Raw genomic sequence first — 19,139 nt, 5'->3', positions numbered from 1 at the left:
CTGCACGCTTTATCAAACCTGACTTGAAAATGCAATAACAAAAATATTAGTACCCATTTTCAAAAATAAATTAACTTTTTTTTTTTCATTTCTTTATTATTTAGAATTTTGTTGCTGCAAATATTAAGTTAAATACTGTCTGTTGTATATTATTATATTATATTATATTATATTATAGACTATTATATTATTATAAAAACAAAGACGACAAAGGTCTTGAATGTACAGGTAATTTATTTATTTTGCTAGCAAATTTTCAATAGCACACATTCGCATACATAACTTTTTTTTTTTTTTATGAATTTATGCTACAGTGCAAACTTTGTTTGGTTTTGTTCTAGTTGCCTATTTATGTTCCATAAGAAATCTTTAAAAAGCTGCATGTTCCCTGGATCAAGAAATAACTTGCATAATGAACTTTATAAACACATTATTTTACATTAAAGACTTAACAATTTAACTTATCTTCTCTGCATTTAACTAAACTTTACTAATCTTCTCTGCATTACTCCTCTTCAGCTTCCTAAAGTTATCTAATACACATTGTATGTATATTACAAATATTGCTGGGTCTTTGATGTAGTGCTTTTGTTCCTCTTTTGTAAGCGTCTGCTAAATGCATAAATGTAAACAATAAATTATTGAGTACTGTTATTTTGCTTGTGCATCTCTTTTTTATTATTTACTTATATTTGCCTTTTAATTAATAAAAAAATTCTAATAATTAAATGTGGGGGTGGACTCGTTAAAAAATGTTTGAGAAGGGAGTGATATTTTGGCATTACTGGATGTTTTTTTAAAGGGATAGTTCACTTTGAAATTCAATTTTGGTATGTTTTAGCTTACCTCAAGGGCATCCAAGATGTAGGTGTCTTTTTTTCCGCAGTAGTTTCAATTTTTATATTTTTAGGTCAAACCGTACTTGTCTGTCAGTCATATAATGCAGGTCTATGGTCACTATCTCAAAGAGCATGCACAGAGTCCAAATTAAAACAATTCCCCATCGTCCAAATTAAACAATTCCCCATCGTAAGTACACATTGATGGCCTAAGACACGAAACGAGCGGTTTGTGTGAGAAAACGAACAGTATTTATATCCTTTTTACCTCTTGTACACAGCTACGTCCAAGTGATCTGAGAGCGCGGGCGGGTATAGATACACTAGATGTCGCCTTGGCTACGGTTTCGTTCCAATGAACTGCAGTAGCCAAGGCGACTTCTATTGTAGATATCTATACCTGCCCGCGCTCTCAGATCACTTGGACGTGGCTGTGTACAAGAGGTAAAAACGATATAAATACTGTTCGTTTTCTCACACAAACCGCTCGTTTCGTGTCTTAGGCCATCAATGTGTACTTACGATGGGGAATTGTTTAATTTGGACGATGGGGAATTGTTTTAATTTGGACTCTGTGCATGCTCTTTGAGGTGGTGACCATAGACCTGCATTATATGACTGACAGACAAGAACGGTTTGACCTAAAAATATCAAAATTGAAACTACTGTGGAAAAAAAGACACCTACATCTTGGATGCCCTTGAGGTAAGCTAAAACTTACCAAAATTTTATTTCAAAGTGAACTATCCCTTTAACATAAAAAGTCACAAGCGCATATTCTCATTGCGCCCACAGGATGGCGCTCTCTGCATTCATCCCACTCAACCCTGCCCAGTGCCCACAAATACAGTATACTAAGATGCTGATCATACATGAGATCATGCGGTTGCATATTCGGCATTCGGGAAATTACATATTATGAATATCTCCGCTCCAGCCTTTGTGTTTTGATGGTTTTAGGCCTTCTGTAATTCACTGAAACATCAACTCGCTGCTGCTGCACTGATGCTTTACAGCGTCTGGGATAAAGACATCATTTCCCCTCCGCGAGCGCACAATGAATGAATGAACCAGGCAAGTGTTGCTGTGCTTTGCCAGCTAAGGGGAATCGCTAAAAGCTTTTTTTCTGCATTCGTCCCCTTGCAATAACGACTTGACGTGGCGTGAAGATGTTCCCGTCGTGCTATTCTAAGCCCAAAAATGGCTCTCAGTTCAAGATGTCTTACACTAAAGTGATTTGTGGGGTGTTGGTGGTGTATGTCCTGCATACGTGCTGGGCCATATACGGCTTCATACACACCAAACCCTGTGACAGCGCCAAAGGGGACAGCTGCGTTACATCTTATCTCACTGTCAAGCCTCGACTTCAGGTGAGTGTATCTAGTTTAACTGTCTGTGTCACATGTATTGTAAGTCACCCGTTGCTTCATAATCTTACAGTTATTAATGCGTGTTATCTCTCAACAGCTTAGTGTCTATTCCGCTCTGGACCCCAGTGATGAAGCTGGACACAACCTGCTTTTCAAAGTGGATAGATTTGATATAAACGCCAAGTTCGAAAGGCAAGCTGACCTTTTGTGGTTTGTTACCCATGTGAAATAGCATAATATTAATAACTTATTACGGAAATAGGCCCTACATTAAAACTATATAAGCTACTTAAGTGTGAAGTGAATGTTAATTGCAATTAAATTAGAATGTCTGGTATTAAATGTCAAAATATGTTGCTCCATCAATATTCAATGCAAACTTCTTTTTTTTCTGCATCAGTCATACATATGGGAGAATGAAAAGCAATTTTTTTCTTAAGGTGTTCCTTTAACCCCGTTGTACACTATGCTGGATGTACTGACAAGAATTTATGATCAAATTGAATGATTTAAATAGCATATTTGTAATAACACATTTGTAATGAAGTTGTAATTTAGTACATTTAAAATATATTAACTTTAAATTAACTTAGCACACTACAGTTAAAATTATAATCAAGTACTTTACATCTGCTCTAGTATTTTAGTCAACATTAAAATAAGTGTACTTAAAATATGACAAAATATAATTAAAACAATGATTTAAAACATACTTTAAAGTAAAACTTTAATTTGACCTTTTATTCATTAATATTATATTACAACCCCCATTCCAGAAAAGTTGGGACATTTTGTAAAATGCAGTAAAATCAAGAATCTGTGATTTGTTCATTCTCTTGACCCTTTATTTAACTGACAATTCCAATGGTCAAATTAGTATTTTGTAAATATTAACAAATTTTGATTTTGATGGCTGCAACACACTCCAAAAAAGTTTGGACAGAGGCAAAATAAAGAGACGACAGTGGCAATAACTCTGGGACCACGTGACTCGGATGCGCTGAGATCACCGGACTTGGCATGCCAGCCTCTCGTACCTCAGAGGAGAATCCATCACACTGTCTATCAGTCTCGTACGTCCTCGGACTGATCCAGTGATCAAGGAGTTCCCAAGCTCCACAGACATTTGAGCCCGGTAAATAAAGCTGCCCCCAAAACCAAAACAAAAATTCCTCAGGGGAAACTTGAAGTGTGTTGGTCATTACATGATGAGACACGATAAACACCAGCATGAAACTTCAACACGAAGCAAAGAACAGGAGACAACTGAGGGTTTAAATACACAGTGGCAATGAGGGACAGGTGAGACTAATCAATTAAACAATGAATAACTATGACAACTAAAGAAACATGAAAAGGGAAACTGGGCAAAACAGAACAGAAAGAACTTCAAACTATGAGTCCCAAAATACATAGACCAAATCCGCGACAATCCAGAGAAATCTCAGTCTGTGTAGGCCAAGGCAGGAAACCTCTGTTGAATGTGCGTGACCTTCGAGCCTTCAGATGGCACTGCATGAGAAATCATCAAGCTACTGTATTAAAAATACATTGGAAAACCAACATCAAGAAATGCATTGTATCAGACAAGATTGGGCAAAAATCCCACTTGCAAAACTGTGACAATTAGTATCTTCAATTCCCAAATGATTAAAAAGTATACAGTTGTAAACATGCCTCTGTCTCAACTTTTCTGTAGTGTGTTGCAGCCATCAAAAACAAAATTACAAAACTGAAAATCTTTTTTCTCAGTTAAATAAAGGTTAAAGAGAATGAACAAATCACAGATTCTTGATTTTATTGTATTTTACAAACTGTCCCAACCTTTATGGAAATGGTGTTGAATCTGCTTATTTATAAGATTTAAGGTACTCTACAAGTGCACTTTCAATACAATTAAGCTCTCTTCTTTTTCTTAAAAAAAAAAAGGTAATTAAACTTATTTTTTAATAAACTTAAAGTTATTGATGAGAACATACAGGTTTTAAATAATAAAACAATAAATAAGTAATTGGACACATTCTGATTGGGACCAATTAGGTCAAAGTAATTGCAAAATTGCTAGTTCTGTTAGTTAGTTCTGATAAAAGGTCTAACATTCATTTGTTTGCAGATGTTTGTTTTAAGCCTCGTATTGTTTGATGTCCCTCATATTCCCTTTAATGCATTCTGATCACCCTGTCGGGGTTTATTCTGCAATAACAACCGGCTGGACATACATTATTCCTTATGTGGCACTCTGAATTATGTACATGTATATATAAATAAAGTGTTACACAAATGCCACTTGGTTTGATTTTAATAATAATTTAATGACATTCAGAATTTTTTTTTTTTTAATGTGGTTTAAGGGACCACTATATATTAAAGTATCATGGTATTTACTATGTGATACCATATGATTTACCATGTGATCCAGTACCATAGGATCACCACAGTACATTTTTGTTAGGGCTAGATGAAAATCTTATTTCCCATTTAGTTGCAGAAAGTACACTGTGGCTCAGAACTGGTGATCTGGTAAGAAATTGATTCAGTTTGAGAAACTTACTTTAATATGGTTTTGACCATTTTTATTGTACAGTATGTGAATACTGAAACTGCATTGTTTGGTTCCTCAGACAGCATACAATGTTTTGTGATTAAAGGAAGGTGAGTGTCGCGGTTCCTGCGATGACCCATAATAATGGGAGCGTCCATGCCGTGGTGTTTGTGCACAAAAGCGGAGTTTCGCCTTGGAAAGACAGCAGACATGTGCGGCTTGTGACCCGTCTCACCTCTCAAGTGATCCTTCTTCAGTCTGGCACCAGCACTAACCCTGAGGTATTGTAGCAAAGTATTACTGCCCACACTTCTTCAAATATTGTGGCAGTTCATTTGGTACCCTAATTAACCCTTGTGAAAAAGAAGTACATTTTTTGCAGAAATAATATGCTTTAAAATAACATACTTGAGTGCGACCTGAATGTAATGTTTTCGGACAGTTAACTGCATGTTAGCATTATATATGCATTATAGTTAAATTTTTATATTAAATTCATTCAGTTTAACTTACAACTGCGTTTTGACCCACTTAGGTAAGAGTTATATGTAATTTCATAATTACTTCTGTTGTGTTCTGCCGAATGTACTGACGATATACTCCTTTAATACTAGAGCCCGTACGCACATGCACACTCTTCAAAAACAGCGCTTTAAAGGAATAGTTCACTTCAAAATGAAAATTCTGTCATAATTTACTCACCCTTAAGTTGTTTCAAACCTGTATGAATTTCTTTCTTCTGCTGAACACAAAGGAAGATATTTTGAAGAATGTTGGTAATCAGACAGTTGATGGACCCCACTGACTTCCATAGTAGGAAAATAAATACTATGGAAGTCAGTGGGGTCCATCAACTGTCTGATTACCGACATTCTTCAAAATATCTTCCTTTGTGTTCAGCAGAATAAAGAAATTCATACAGGTTTGAAACAACTTAAGGGTGAGTAAATGATGACAGAATTTTCATTTTGAAGTGAACTGTTCCTTTAAATCTCTTGTACATATTCGAAATGAAAGATCTAGATTGTACTGAATGTCAGCTTGCTTATTTTGCTCAGGATAAGGATTTATTAAGCCCACATCTAACCTCAGCTTTAGAGCTGTAGTTCCAACCACGCTGTTTGTGAATGTTCATTGGAACTATGGTTTCAGGAAATGCCAAATCATTTAACTACGCTGTTGCTAGTTGGCAAATGATGCTTTTGGGAAAGCACACCTGCATAAGAAAATCTAAAAGCATAAAATCGTTGGGGTTCTCAACTTTACATACAGTACAGTACAGCAAAGTGAAGTATTATCTTACTTCATCAGTCAATGAAAACATATGTGCTAAATGAATATACCCTACTTCAAATCAGTTCATATGCTGTAAAAAATCTCAACTGATCATATAAACAGTAAATTAAGTTTAGTTGACTAAAATCAAAAATGCATCATGACAGATGTGAAGAGATAACTTGAATGTGGATACTTTCCTGTGTAAAGGCACCAGAAGAGCAGCAGATTGTTTCTTTCTGGAAATCACGACTTCCCTTGAACGTAATGAATGAGGATTTCACCTTCAACAGTGCTGCGGTGCCCAGCGACCTTCGCCGCTATATGAAAATGTGAGTTATTATCTGAAACCTTGATGTGTGTGTATCTGTGTCTTAATATATTACCTGGAATTCCAACACTGTTTGTTTTACTTTCATTTTTATTCCCTCAGAGTGGAAGATGGAAAAAAGGAAAAAAAGAAATTGTATCTGCCACTTTTACTGGTTGATGAACTAAGAAGCAGATTAAAGGACTTAATTGTATTTAAAAATAATAATAATTCTGAGATTCTATTTAAAATGTAAACATTTAAATGCGCTCGATTTATGAATGCACGTTTACATGTTAAATTACACAGGAGATAAACAGCACCACAAAAGCAGTCCCACTGACAATATCATATGACACCATTACCTTACGCAAATTCAGAATATGGATCCACATACAAGCTGTCATATACTCACTGAAACATTTTGGTGAGTGGCATACAATGCATGACATATATGCATCATATACTAGATTCACAAGTTTTCTCAGATTTATTGTTTAATTAATCATAAGCTTGTTTTTCTACTTTCCTTCTGGCAGGATTTTCGGAGCAGAATCTTGATGAAATTAAAGCCATGTTTGTTGATAGTGGGCTGCACATCTTGGCTTTGTCCATTCTAGTGCCTGCATTCCATGTAAAAATGCTTTATAAAGATACTTTATTTTTATGTACGTTTATTATTATATATTATCATTATCTTACCAATAATGTAATATTCTGTTTTGCAGCTCTCATTTGAGGTCTTTGCCTTCAAGAATGACATAAGGTTCTGGCGAGAAAAGAAGAGTTTAGCTGGTATTTCTAGAAGATCAGGTACTGAATAAATAGCTGCAGTATGTTGGTGTGACAAGACGAGCCACAAATAATGTGTCGCAATTGGGAAAAATGGCTATAAAATCGTGTTTGTCTCTGCAGTTGTGTGGAGATGTTTCAGTACCATCGTAATATTCCTCCACCTAATAGAAGAGAAATCCAGCTGGCTGATTCTGCTTCCCACTGGGATCTCGGCTCTAATTGAGGTATAAAAATAGGTGAAATGTGCTCATTTTGGACTGCTGGCATTTATCTCTGTTTAAACCAAACATGACTTTTCTCCACTGTCATTTGTTCTTGAATTTGTAGTTATGGAAAGTGAACAAGGTCTTGGCACTTTCACCCACATTTCATGTAAGTGTTTATTAGTTTATTAGTAAGCACAGTATGGTCTTTTTAAGGAATATACTACACATCGTACTCACTGTAATTTGTTTTCTTGAAGGATGAAAGAATGGATGATTTTGAGCGCGCAACGGAAGACTATGATTCTAAGGTGTGAACAAATTCTTTTTGAACCATTTCAATTTGTTCATTGAACCATTTAGTTCATTATTAATTAATGTTTCCCGAGTTCCTATAGAATTTGTCATCTTTCTTTGACACAGTTTTTTTTTTTAGTAGTTTCTCTTTACTTGTACAGGCCATGAAGTTCTTGTCATATCTGATGTATCCATTGTGTATCAGTGGGGCCATATACTCGTACTTGTATCTCCAAAATAAAAGGTAACATTTTTACTTTAAAAATAACATTCATATTATATATATATATATATATATATATATATATATATATATATATATATATGTATATATATATATATATATATATGTATATATATATGGAAATGTTCATGCTTTTCTCCATATATATATACTTACTGTAGTGGTACTGGAAAATGTGTGAACCCTTAAGAATCTTTTATAAATTTGACCAACATTGAAATCTTCGTGCAAGTCCTCTAACTAGATAAAGAAAAATCCAGTAAAACAAATAACACTGCATATTTTAACTTAATTATTAAGCAAAATAAACATCTTTATTGTTATCTGGTGTGACGCCCTTGAGCAGCAGTAACAGGAACCACATGTTTCCATGTAACGGTGTAATCAGTTCTATTCATCAGCTTAAAAAGTATTTTGGTCCATTCCTCCTAACAACACTGCCTCAACTCATTTAAATAAGAAAGCTCTATTTCGAATTCATCTTTCTATATAGGTCATATTTATAAAGAAAATTCACAAAAAAGGTTCACAAACTTTTTAGAGCCTCTGTAATTTTATATATATATTAATATATGTATTCATGTTTCGTTATGTTGTGTACTCTCAATAGTTGGTACTCTTGGATAACCAATGGCCTTATTAGTGGTAAGAGCTTTAATAATAAAAAGTGTTAATTAACACTTAATTACTTACTGCACAAAGAATTTCTAAATAAAATTCCTCTTCTTTTTTTTAAACATGAAGGTGTTTATGCGTTCGGGTTTCTGTCAATGGTTCCTCAGCTGTTCATCAATTACAAGGTTTGCTTATAGGCCAGTTATAAAATACAGTTCAACTACAGTTGTCTTTTTCCTATAATGTTTCCTCTGAATGTTCCTTAAGTGTGTCTTTTGCTTTTCTCCACAGTTAAAATCTGTGGCTCACCTGCAGATGTCCGTCTTGATGTATAAGGTAAGTTACAGTGTTAATTTAATGAGAAATCGATTTTCTGTGATCTTATTGAAAACATACTGAAACTCTCAGAACTCGCAACTTCCTCCCCAGTCCAAAAAGACTATTAAAACCAAGAGACTGTTCACATAGGATGCATTTACACCGCAGGTCTTCCTATTTGTTTGTTTGACGACCAGCTTACATCTTCTTTTAAAAGTGACCCAAATCCAATATCTGCATTTACAATATGCATTGATGAAACAACCAGAGGTAGATGTAACTAATGGTTAACACACACCCAAGTAACGTCCCATTTTACTTAACATACACTTAAATTGTAAGAATATCACTAACACTGATGAAAAAACAGTCTAATGTAAGGCTATTACATCGTTACAAGTTGGTTTGAGCTACTATAATCATCAAAATAACACAAAATGAAAACAAAGTTGTATTTTGGGTAACACTTTTTGGTAATTTCATGACTTACTGACAACGTAAGTACCGTGTTTCATGCTTGTATTTTCTAAAAGACTTTCTAGAAGTATGTTTTTTGTTGTTGTTTATTTTTGGACTATGCACTCCGCGACATGACCCACCAGTTGAGAAACACTGACTTAGAAGAACTGAATATAAAATGTGTGAAAGCTCATCATATATGTTCCTGGCTGTGTGTAGCACCTACCGCCCTGCATATCCTTCAGAATGATCTTAAAGTTAGGGCTGAAGCTTATATTTAATATTGAATAATATTACAATGGCCATAAACTAAATTATGATTTTTGGGTGCAAGAAACATCTCAGGAGAAAAAATAAGATAAAATGACCTTTTAATATATATATTTTTTATATCTGAACATTAACTGTTCTCAGTGGGGAAAACCAATATTACATTTCTTTTAAGTTGTTTCTGCTTAATAGGGAGTCTTAAGACTTAAATATAAGAGACCCTTTCCAAAATAGATACACTACTGTATGATGAATTGCTTTTGCTTCTCAGGGCTTGAACACATTCATCAGTGATGTGTTCAGTGGAATAATAACAACCCCTGGACCCCATCAGTTGGCATGCTTCAGAGATGATGTGGTCTTCCTCATCTACCTCTATCAGCGCAGGTGGGGAAAACATACAGTTGGTGCATGTGGAATAGGATGAAGGAGTGAACAAGTCAATCCACAAAAAGCCCCTTGCAGAGTAATTTCTGTACAGTAATTCTAAGTAAAAATCTTAGTAATGTAGCTACATTTTCATTAGCATAACATTAGTTCAGTTCTTTTCCTGACAGTATCCATTTTTCCACTAACAAGTTATTTTTTCCAGTAGGTTTCAGTAGCATTAATAAAACACATTCTCCTAAACAGAACTAGGAGAACTCTGAAATAGATATACAATATCTGAATGGCGCTCCCCTGTGTGCGACATAGTGTAGCTCTCCGAGTCAAGTTTTACCTAGTTTTTGTTTTGGTAGTGTCTTTACTGTCCTTTCATGTGCGGTATGTTAGAGCTCATGTTAAGCTGCTCCTTGCTCTCCCTTAAAATATATTTTTTTAAATAAAAGCTGACTCTGAGAAACGCACAAGAATTCCAATGTACCTGTACTGTAATGTACCTGTGCAAACGGCAATAAACTTTAAGCTGTCCTCTATCTCTGAAGAATTAGGAAGATTCATTGTAGTTTGGATGGTTTAATCAAATGATTCACAGATTTCTTTTCTAGTCCCTGCTGCATTTTCCAGTCTTATATTAAATATTTAGTTAAATGGTTCATCACTATGTTTTTTGCACTGCGTTATATAAATCACTTTTTGTATTTTACTACTTGTTTTTAGGTTTCAGGTATATAGGTTGCAGATGAATACTTAAATACAGTTCACTACCATTCAAAAGTTTGGCATCAGTAATTGTTTTTAAGAAATTAGCAATACTTAAGAAATTGTTGTGCAAGGACACATCAAAAGGCATTTATGATACAAATACATTTTATTTTAACAAATGCTGTAACTACATATTCATAAAAGAATACTGAAAAAATGATCACTGTTTGCACAAAAATATTAAGCAGCACTACTGTTTTCAAGATAATGAAAGAAATGTTCCCAATCTGTCTGGTGTCAAAGACGGACACTAGGGGGTCGTACTTGGGATCTCGACTCACTTTTCTGGCTAAAGAGAGAGTCACCTCAGCCACTCTATGTGCTGGTCCTTCTGCAATTCACAAGGCCACGACGGCTAACACTGAGGGATATGACACTGAGGGCAACAACAGGAGCATTTCTGTCGGGTCAATCCCCACGGGCCTCCCATTCCTCACTTTGCATGTTGCTCCCGATGGAGTTCCCGGATTGAGTTTGTTGTTGCGTCACATGGCGTGCCTGATTTCTCATTCAGGGTCCAGATGAGGATGAGCTGTCAATAGCAGCATCGGACATGAAAGACTCGGCTGGGCTCCCACCCTCCGGTGCGGTGGGCAAGTCTGAATGTGACTCTTGAGTTGGCGCCGGCGGCCATGCTTGCTCAGGCCGTCGAGAGCATCGGGCTAGAGTGGAATCCTCCGTCCTGTCCTAAGCGCTATCGGTTGGATTGGTATCTAGGCTCGGAGCGCGACTCACAGCTGTGCCCTGCCCCAGTACCTTTCTTTCCAGAAGTTCATGAGGAGCACACAGTCACGGAAGGCACATTTTACTGCCTGGTTCCGCTTTACGAGCTCTTCCACCCTCACTACCCTCAACGGTGGGACAGCCAAGGGGTATACAGAGGTTCCACAGGTGGAGCGTGCAATTGCGATGCATTTATGCCTGCAAAATGCCGTCACCTGGCGTAATCGTACCAGATCTCTGACAGAGAAGGCTTGCGGGAATGCTGGACAGGCCGCCTCCACCCTGCATGCCATAGCCATCTTGCAGGTCCATCAGGCTAAACCTCTAAAAGAGCTGCACGTGGGGAGTTAGAAGCAGGTAATATGACTTAGAGATTAACGTTTGTTCCTTAACTTTTCTAATTCAAAGAAAAAGCGGCCTCATCCTATGTTGGTTTAGACTTTTTGATCACTTGCACATATTTTTACATAGAATTTTAATCCACCAGAATTTTAAAGCACCACTCTGTGTGTGATTTGGTAAAAGTGTTCTGATAAATGTAGAATGTAAAATCCTACAACACAAGTACTGTCTAAAAAAGATAGGAAAAAGAGAAAAAAATGCATGTTGCATTATTTTTAGTGTTCAGTCTGGTTTAGCCCAGAGATGGTGTATATTCCATGCTTGGTCATACAATTGATACAGAAACTACGCTTAGCGACTGACTTCACTCTCAGAGCGACCAAAGTCTCGCCAGAGCCCACAGCCAGGCTGCAGTGTCGAGTTGCCCCCAGGAATGCGACACAGCCCACTCGTCAGGCGACCGCCAAGAACATCAAGTAGGCGTTGAAGCCTTAGTAGGACTTACCACAGGGACCTCTTTCAACGGGTGGGTAATTCCCGGGAGGGAAGTCCATGTGATTAACCTCCCCTAGGGCAGAATGTGGTGTCTGTAGTGTTCTTTCTCTCATCTGGGAGGAAGAGCGCTTCCTCAGCACTCCGGTCTGAAAACAGCTGTGATTACTTTCCTAAAAAATAACATAAAATAGAAGAACTGAAAAGTTTTTGGAAGTTCAGCTGGAGCAACCTATTCCAAATGTAAGTACTGTCCTTCGGTCCCAGAGTGGTACGAAGGACTACACGGCTTACGTGGAGTGTTGGGTAGGTTACGATGTTGCGAGTGAACTTCTTACTCGGCACGCAGTAGCTTGCCAACATCTGCATCGCCAGAGCCTCGTAACTCAGTTCAGCTGTTGTGTCTTTTTCCATGGGGATCCCTAGTGTTAGGCTCAGACACTACATTGAAGTGACTGACAGATAGGGAACATCTCGGTTACTGTTTTAACCTCCGTTCCCCGATGGAGGGAAAGAGACGTGATGTCCCTCTTGCCACAACATTGGACTACCCACTGGATGGACACACTAGGACACACTAGGACACATGCGTCGCGTCTGAACGCGTTGTTGTTTTTGGAGCTCTATCGATTTGATTTATAATTCTTGATTTTTCTCTTTAAACTCACTTACAACGAACATTTTCTACTTTTCCTCACTGAGAAGCACTACTGCTCAAACCTCATAGTTACAACGCGGACTGTTGAGCAGACGCGTCTCAAGCCTATTAGTGATCCAACGCTCGATACTCTTAAAGGTTACGTCCGTGGATCACGGCTGAACGCGTCTTCTCCACACTCACTTACAAACAAACTTTTTTTTTTTTTTTTTTTTTTTAGCGTGCGTCTACTCTACACCCCTACCACAAAAAAAAAAGCTGCACACACTGCAGTCTGAGCTGGAAGCTGTTGAGAAACAGATCCACGACCTTTTATTGAGACAGGCCGAGCTGAGAGACCGGTGTTTGGCTCTTGAAACATCACGCGCCGATGCACATAAATCAGTGTTTAACGTTACTAACCCGCTGACTCCGACCGCGTCTACTCCGTGCGTTCCTCGGCATTGGTCGCGATCAGCCATGGTCTCGTTCACTCCGGCTCCAACACGCCACCACGAAGCCTGGGTGGTTCCGCAGCGGAAGACGCGAGTCAGGTTTAGACCAAGACTTTCTCCGACCCTCCCGGTTTTCGAGTTATCCACACAAAACCGCTTCTCCCCTCTTCGCGAAACAGAACGCGATGCTGTGATCATCGGCGATTCCATTGTTCGGCACGTACACACTACGTTAGGTAAAAGTAAGGTGCACAGTCACTGCTTTCCTGGTGCTCGTGTTTCTGAAATCGCTGCTCGCGTTTCCGAGATCCTGAACGGTGACGAGTGCGTCGGAACTGTGGTCCTGCACGCGGGAGTGAACGACATCAGGCTGCGCCAGACGGAGGTTCTGAAGAAAAACTTCAGGAATCTGATCGATACGGTACGCAGCACATCGCCTGAAACAACGATCATTGTGTCAGGACCGCTTCCCACGTACCGACAAGGGCATGAAAAGTTCAGCAGATTATTTGCGCTAAATGAATGGTTAATGTCATGGTGCAATGAGCAGAAACTGCTCTTTGTAAATAATTGGAATCTGTTTTGGGAGCGTCCTAGGCTTTTCCGTGCTGATGGCTTACACCCAAGCAGATTCGGAGCGGATCTTCTGTCAGATAACATCTCCAAAATGTTAAATACTCTTTGACTAGTAACCAAAAGTCCAAATCATAGTCTCTGCTGCACCAATTTAACTGATATAAATACTAGTGTAGAACATTGCATAGAAACCGTGTCTATTCCTCGTTTAGTGAGATCAAATAATAAATCTACTGCAGGATCTAGGAAAAATCTAATTGTTATTAAAACAGAAAATGTTGCTATTAGTAAACAAAAACTATTTCTAAAGCTAGGTCTTCTAAACATTAGATCACTCACACCTAAGGCAGTTATTAAAAATGAAATAGTCACAGATAATAGCTTCGATGTACTTTGCCTTACTGAAACCTGGCTTAAACCAAATTATTATTTCGGTTTTAATGAGTCTACTCCTCCTGGATACTGTTATAAGCATGAGCCCCGTCTGATTGGTCGTGGCGGCGGTGTTGCAACCATCTATAGAGATATTCTCAATGTTACTCCAGAAAACGGGTTATAAGTTTATTTCATTTGAAGTACTTGTACTAAATGTTACGCTCTTAGATGTTAGAAAAACATCCCTATTATCTCTAGCCTTGGCTACCGTATATAGACCGCCAGGGCCTTACGCTGATTTCCTAAAAGAGTTTGCAGATTTTCTCTCAGACCTATTAGTCAATGTCGATAAAGCATTAATTGTTGGAGATTTTAACATACACGTAGATAATCCAAATGATGCGTTAGGGGCTGCGTTTACAGATTTATTAAATTCATTTGGGGTCAAGCAAAACGTCACCGGACCAACTCATCGTCTTAATCATACACTCGATTTAATTATATCACATGGAACCGATCCAACCGATATAGATATCATTCCACAAAGTGATGATGTCACTGATGCATGGTAACTTGCATATTACGTACTGCTGTAATATGTCATGCGGCGTCGCGTTATCAACCAGGCAGAACAATCCTCCCATCCACCATAGATAATTTCTCAAATTGCTTATCTAATCTGTCTCAGCTGCTGCCTGAACCCAAACAAACAGATGAACTAGAAGAACTAACTAGCACTATGAGCACCATTCTCTCTAGAACATTGGATGTGGTTGCACCTATTAAATTAAAAAAGGTCAGAGAGAAAAATAAAGCACAATGGTACAACAATACTACGCATGTTTTAAAGAGAGAAACCCGTATTTTAGAGCGTAAATGGAAACAAACTAATTTAGAGGTCTTTAGAATCGCGTGGAAAGACAGTATGTTACGTTATAAAAAGGCCCTAAAAGCGGCCAGGGCTGAGCACCTCCGCAAACTAATAGAAAACAACCAAAACAATCCAAGGTTTTTATTTAACACCGTGGCTAGACTAACAAATAAACAGACGTCACCCGAACAAAATATCCCGTTACAGTTCAGTAGTAATGATTTCATGAACTTCTTCACTGAGAAAATAGAAAGCATCAGAACCACAATTGTAAACGTTCAATCTTCAATTGCGCCTTATAATTCAGCTTCAATTATCACCCCGCAAGAACAATTACAGTGCTAAAAGAGTTAAATAAACTTATCACTTCATCGACTAAAACAACAACATGTTTATTAGATCCTATACCAACTAAACTACTGAAAGAAGTGTTACCTGTAGTGGAAGAGCCTCTCCTCAATATTATTAACTCGTCTTTATCTTTAGGTCATGTTCCAAGAACATTTAAACTGGCAGTTATAAAACCTCTCATTAAGAAACCACAATTAGATCATAATAATCTAGCAAATTATAGACCCATTTCAAATCTTCCATTTATGTCTAAAATATTAGAAAAAGTGGTGTCCGCTCAACTGGGCTCTTTCTTGCAACAAAATGATATCTATGAAAAGTTTCAGTCTGGATTCAGACCGCATCATAGCACTGAAACTGCGCTCGTTAAAATCACAAATGATTTACTTTTAGCTTCTGACCAAGGCTGTATCTCAATACTAGTTTTACTTGATCTTAGTGCTGCGTTCGATACTATAGATCACACATTACTCTTAGATCGACTACAAAATTATACTGGTGTTCAAGGACAAGCATTAAGCTGGTTCAAATCATACCTATCTGACCGCTACCATTTTGTCTATTTAAATGGAGAAAAATCGATCATAACTCCAGTAAACTATGGAGTGCCGCAGGGATCTGTGTTAGGCCCTCTGTTATTCTCAATATATATGATGCCACTTGGAAATATTATAAGGAAACATGGAATTAGTTTCCATTGTTATGCTGATGACACTCAAATATTTATTTCATCACGGCCGGATGAAAACGCTAAATTTTCCAAATTGACAGAGTGTGTTAAAGATATAAAAGATTGGATGACGCGTAATTTTCTTTTATTAAATCCAGACAAGACAGAGGTAATACTTATCGGTTCAAAAAAACGCCCACAAAACCTCGCACAATACAACTTTAACATCATAGGATGTCCTGTTACTTTATCCTCTACAATAAAAGACCTGGGTGTTATACTCGATTGCAACCTGTCTTTTAAAAAACTTATTTCATATGTTACAAAAACAGGCTTTTTCCACCTTAGAAACATTGCTAAGCTACGTAATATGCTATCAGTTTCTGATGCAGAATAGTTAGTTCATGCATTCATGACCTCGAGACTGGATTACTGTAATGCTTTATTAGCTGGTTGTCCTGCATCCTCAATAAACGAGCTACAGTTAGTCCAAAATGCCGCCGCTAGAGTTCTTACGAGATCAAGAAAATATGATCATATAACACCGATTTTATCATCACTGCATTGGTTACCTTTAAAGCTCCGTATTAATTACAAGGTATTGTTACTGACTTATAAAGCCCTAAACGGCTTAGCTCCAGTCTATTTAACGGATCTTCTATCGCCCTATAATCCATCGCGCTCTTTAAGATCACTAAATTCAAGGCTTTTGGTCATACCTAGGATATCCAGAACCACCAAAGGAGGGAGAGCATTTTCACATTTGGCTCCAAAACTCTGGAATAGTCTTCCTGATACTGTTCGTTGCTCAGACTCGCTCTCCCAGTTTAAAACTAGATTAAAGTCGCATCTCTTCAGCCAGGCATTCATATAATCCCACAGTTCAAACTACAATCCGGCCTCTAGCTCATAAATGCCAGAGGAGAACTGGCCCCCGACTGAGTCTGGGTTCTCCCAAGGTTTTTTTTTCTCCATTAGGTCACCTGATGGAGTTTTAGGACACCATTAGGTCACTTGATGGAGTTTTTCGGTTCCTTGCCACTGTTGCCTTTGGCTTGCTCATTTGGGGATATTTTGGGGATATTTAATTTAATTTGATCAATCAATAAATTCCTCTTGTAACAAACTTTGTTGTATTATTTTAATTTAATACTGTGAAGCTGCTTTGATACAATCTGTATTGTGAAAAGCGCTATACAAATAAACTTGACTTGACTAGGACACACTCTCGACACACTCTCGGCTCCTCAGCACAAACCTGAATGAGTGGATGCACGCCAGCTCCTTTTCTAACCGTATGTCCGGGGAAGTGGCGCATGTAAATTCCACTCACCAATTCTCATTGACCTTTTCTGAAATATCAGAGGAATCCAAGTATGACCCCTAGTGTCAGTCTTCGACACCATGTCTCATTCCCTCCATCAGGGGACGGAGGTTTCAACAGTAACAAAGACCTTTCTTGAACACCATATCAGCATATTAGATGGATTTCTGAAGGATCATGTGACACTGAAGGCTGGAGTAATGGCTGCTGAAAATGTATTTTTTTTAATATAAATATAATAAAGTAGTAAACAAATACATTTTATAATAGTAATAATATTTCACAACATTGACATTTTTACTGTATTTTTGATCAAATGAATGCAGACCCCAAACTTTTGAATGGTAGTAGGCCTATGTATGTAAGCTTGAATATAGTTTACATTATCAGCAGCTTTTAACTTGATACAGTTACAAAGTTTTCCAGTCTTTATTGAGGATACAGTTATTAGCCATGGCTAACAAATGTTCATTTCACTGTCTTCAGGATTTATCCAGTGAGCAAGTCCAGGTCACGTGATTTCGGGGCGTCACACAGGAAGAAACCCAAAGGAAAGCTACATGAAGACTAAGCGTCCTCGACGTTCTCTGACAGCTTGCGCTCTCCATGCATGCAATACAGGAGAAATGCTAGAGCACTGAAGAAGGGCATTACAGTCGTCGAAAGTTCTGTGTATTTTTGTAACGATCTTGCCTCCTGCTGTCTGCTGCAAAATCTACACCTACTTGAACAAGAACTGATGAGAATAGCAGAGCACAACTGCTTTAGACTAAATCAGTGTGTACTATTCACTCAGGCCGATCCATCCAACAATTAAAAAGTGATGTAAGCTCTAAAAGAAACTACAGCAACACCCACCTGGGCTTTTACGTCCTTTGAAAGAATGACTGCAATGGCAAAACCTGTGATTACTAAATCTACACAACTGTTTTTTAACGTCCAAAATAGCACTCACTAGTTGTTTTGAACAGAAATGCACATTCTACAGATTTTGAAACGCATCGAGTTAGCTGCTTTGCATTTTTTTGTTTGTTTGGCATTTGAACCATAATCGTATACACAGAAGTTCCTTTTTGACATGCGGTGCACTTCAACAGGAAATTAATCTGTTGAAAATGTAATGACTTTTTCATTTTCTGAAATAGCAAGCTTCAGTACAGTATTTATTGCAAATGTTTAAAGAGTATCAGTCTGTCATGTGCATTATTTGGTCTTGTTTATTATGAAAGTATAATTTTACATGAAAAAAAGTCAACTATACATCTGTTTGACTATATCTAGGTTTCATTTGACTTTTAAAGAATGTTTTATTAAAGTTTGACAACAGAATTATTTTCTTCTGGGGTTTTCATCTTGTTGCCTTTAAACAAATCCTCCACACAAACAAACAAAAGGAGATGATTTTATCTGTGTTTTGGTAGTTTCAACAATTAGTGGAAGCAGTCGGACCTGTTTAGTCTGCACTTGGAAGGGAGAGAATATAATAGGAATATTTTAACACTAACCATGTTGACACAGATAAGCACATCACTATATACAGACTCGAGCTAGAGTTTAAATGTCTGAACTTTTTACTTAGCCTCATAATTATGATTGAATAAAAGTGCTACTGGATTTTTCACTGAAGTCAGTCTAGATTA

The 19,139-nt window shown here is 37.5% G+C and overlaps 1 protein-coding gene across 1 annotated transcript; it reads left to right on the top strand.

Moving 5' to 3' along the window:
• Nucleotides 1-1,684: 1,684 nt before the first annotated feature.
• LOC309483387 (lipid scramblase CLPTM1L-like) lies at nucleotides 1,685-18,847 on the top strand. The gene is made up of 17 exons (XM_082149210.1): nucleotides 1,685-2,209; nucleotides 2,307-2,401; nucleotides 4,858-5,032; nucleotides 6,237-6,358; nucleotides 6,460-6,547; nucleotides 6,646-6,763; nucleotides 6,876-6,970; nucleotides 7,065-7,149; nucleotides 7,252-7,355; nucleotides 7,459-7,503; nucleotides 7,595-7,645; nucleotides 7,793-7,875; nucleotides 8,486-8,520; nucleotides 8,620-8,675; nucleotides 8,782-8,826; nucleotides 9,809-9,924; nucleotides 17,986-18,847. The coding sequence occupies exons 1-17, from the start codon at nucleotides 2,009-2,011 to the stop codon at nucleotides 18,068-18,070; spliced, it is 1,599 nt and encodes a 532-aa protein (XP_082005336.1). The 5' UTR covers nucleotides 1,685-2,008; the 3' UTR covers nucleotides 18,071-18,847.
• The last annotated feature ends 292 nt before the right edge of the window (nucleotides 18,848-19,139 follow it).

Source organism: Leuciscus leuciscus (assembly GCF_965113295.1).
Source record: "Leuciscus leuciscus genome assembly, chromosome: 20".
NCBI lineage: Eukaryota > Metazoa > Chordata > Actinopteri > Cypriniformes > Leuciscidae > Leuciscus > Leuciscus leuciscus.
Note: the sequence above shows the minus strand (reverse complement) of the source record. Positions and strands in the feature narration are given on the sequence as shown.

Bases quoted from the DNA above. Each gene is read 5' to 3' on its own strand.
- LOC309483387 (XM_082149210.1), top strand. From the start codon at position 2,009: ATGTTCCCGTCGTGCTATTCTAAGCCCAAAAATGGCTCTCAGTTCAAG. The intron at 2,210-2,306 runs GTGAGTGTATCT...ATCTCTCAACAG, and splicing joins CTGTCAAGCCTCGACTTCAG to CTTAGTGTCTATTCCGCTCT. The intron at 7,876-8,485 runs GTAACATTTTTA...TACTCTCAATAG, and splicing joins TTGTATCTCCAAAATAAAAG to TTGGTACTCTTGGATAACCA.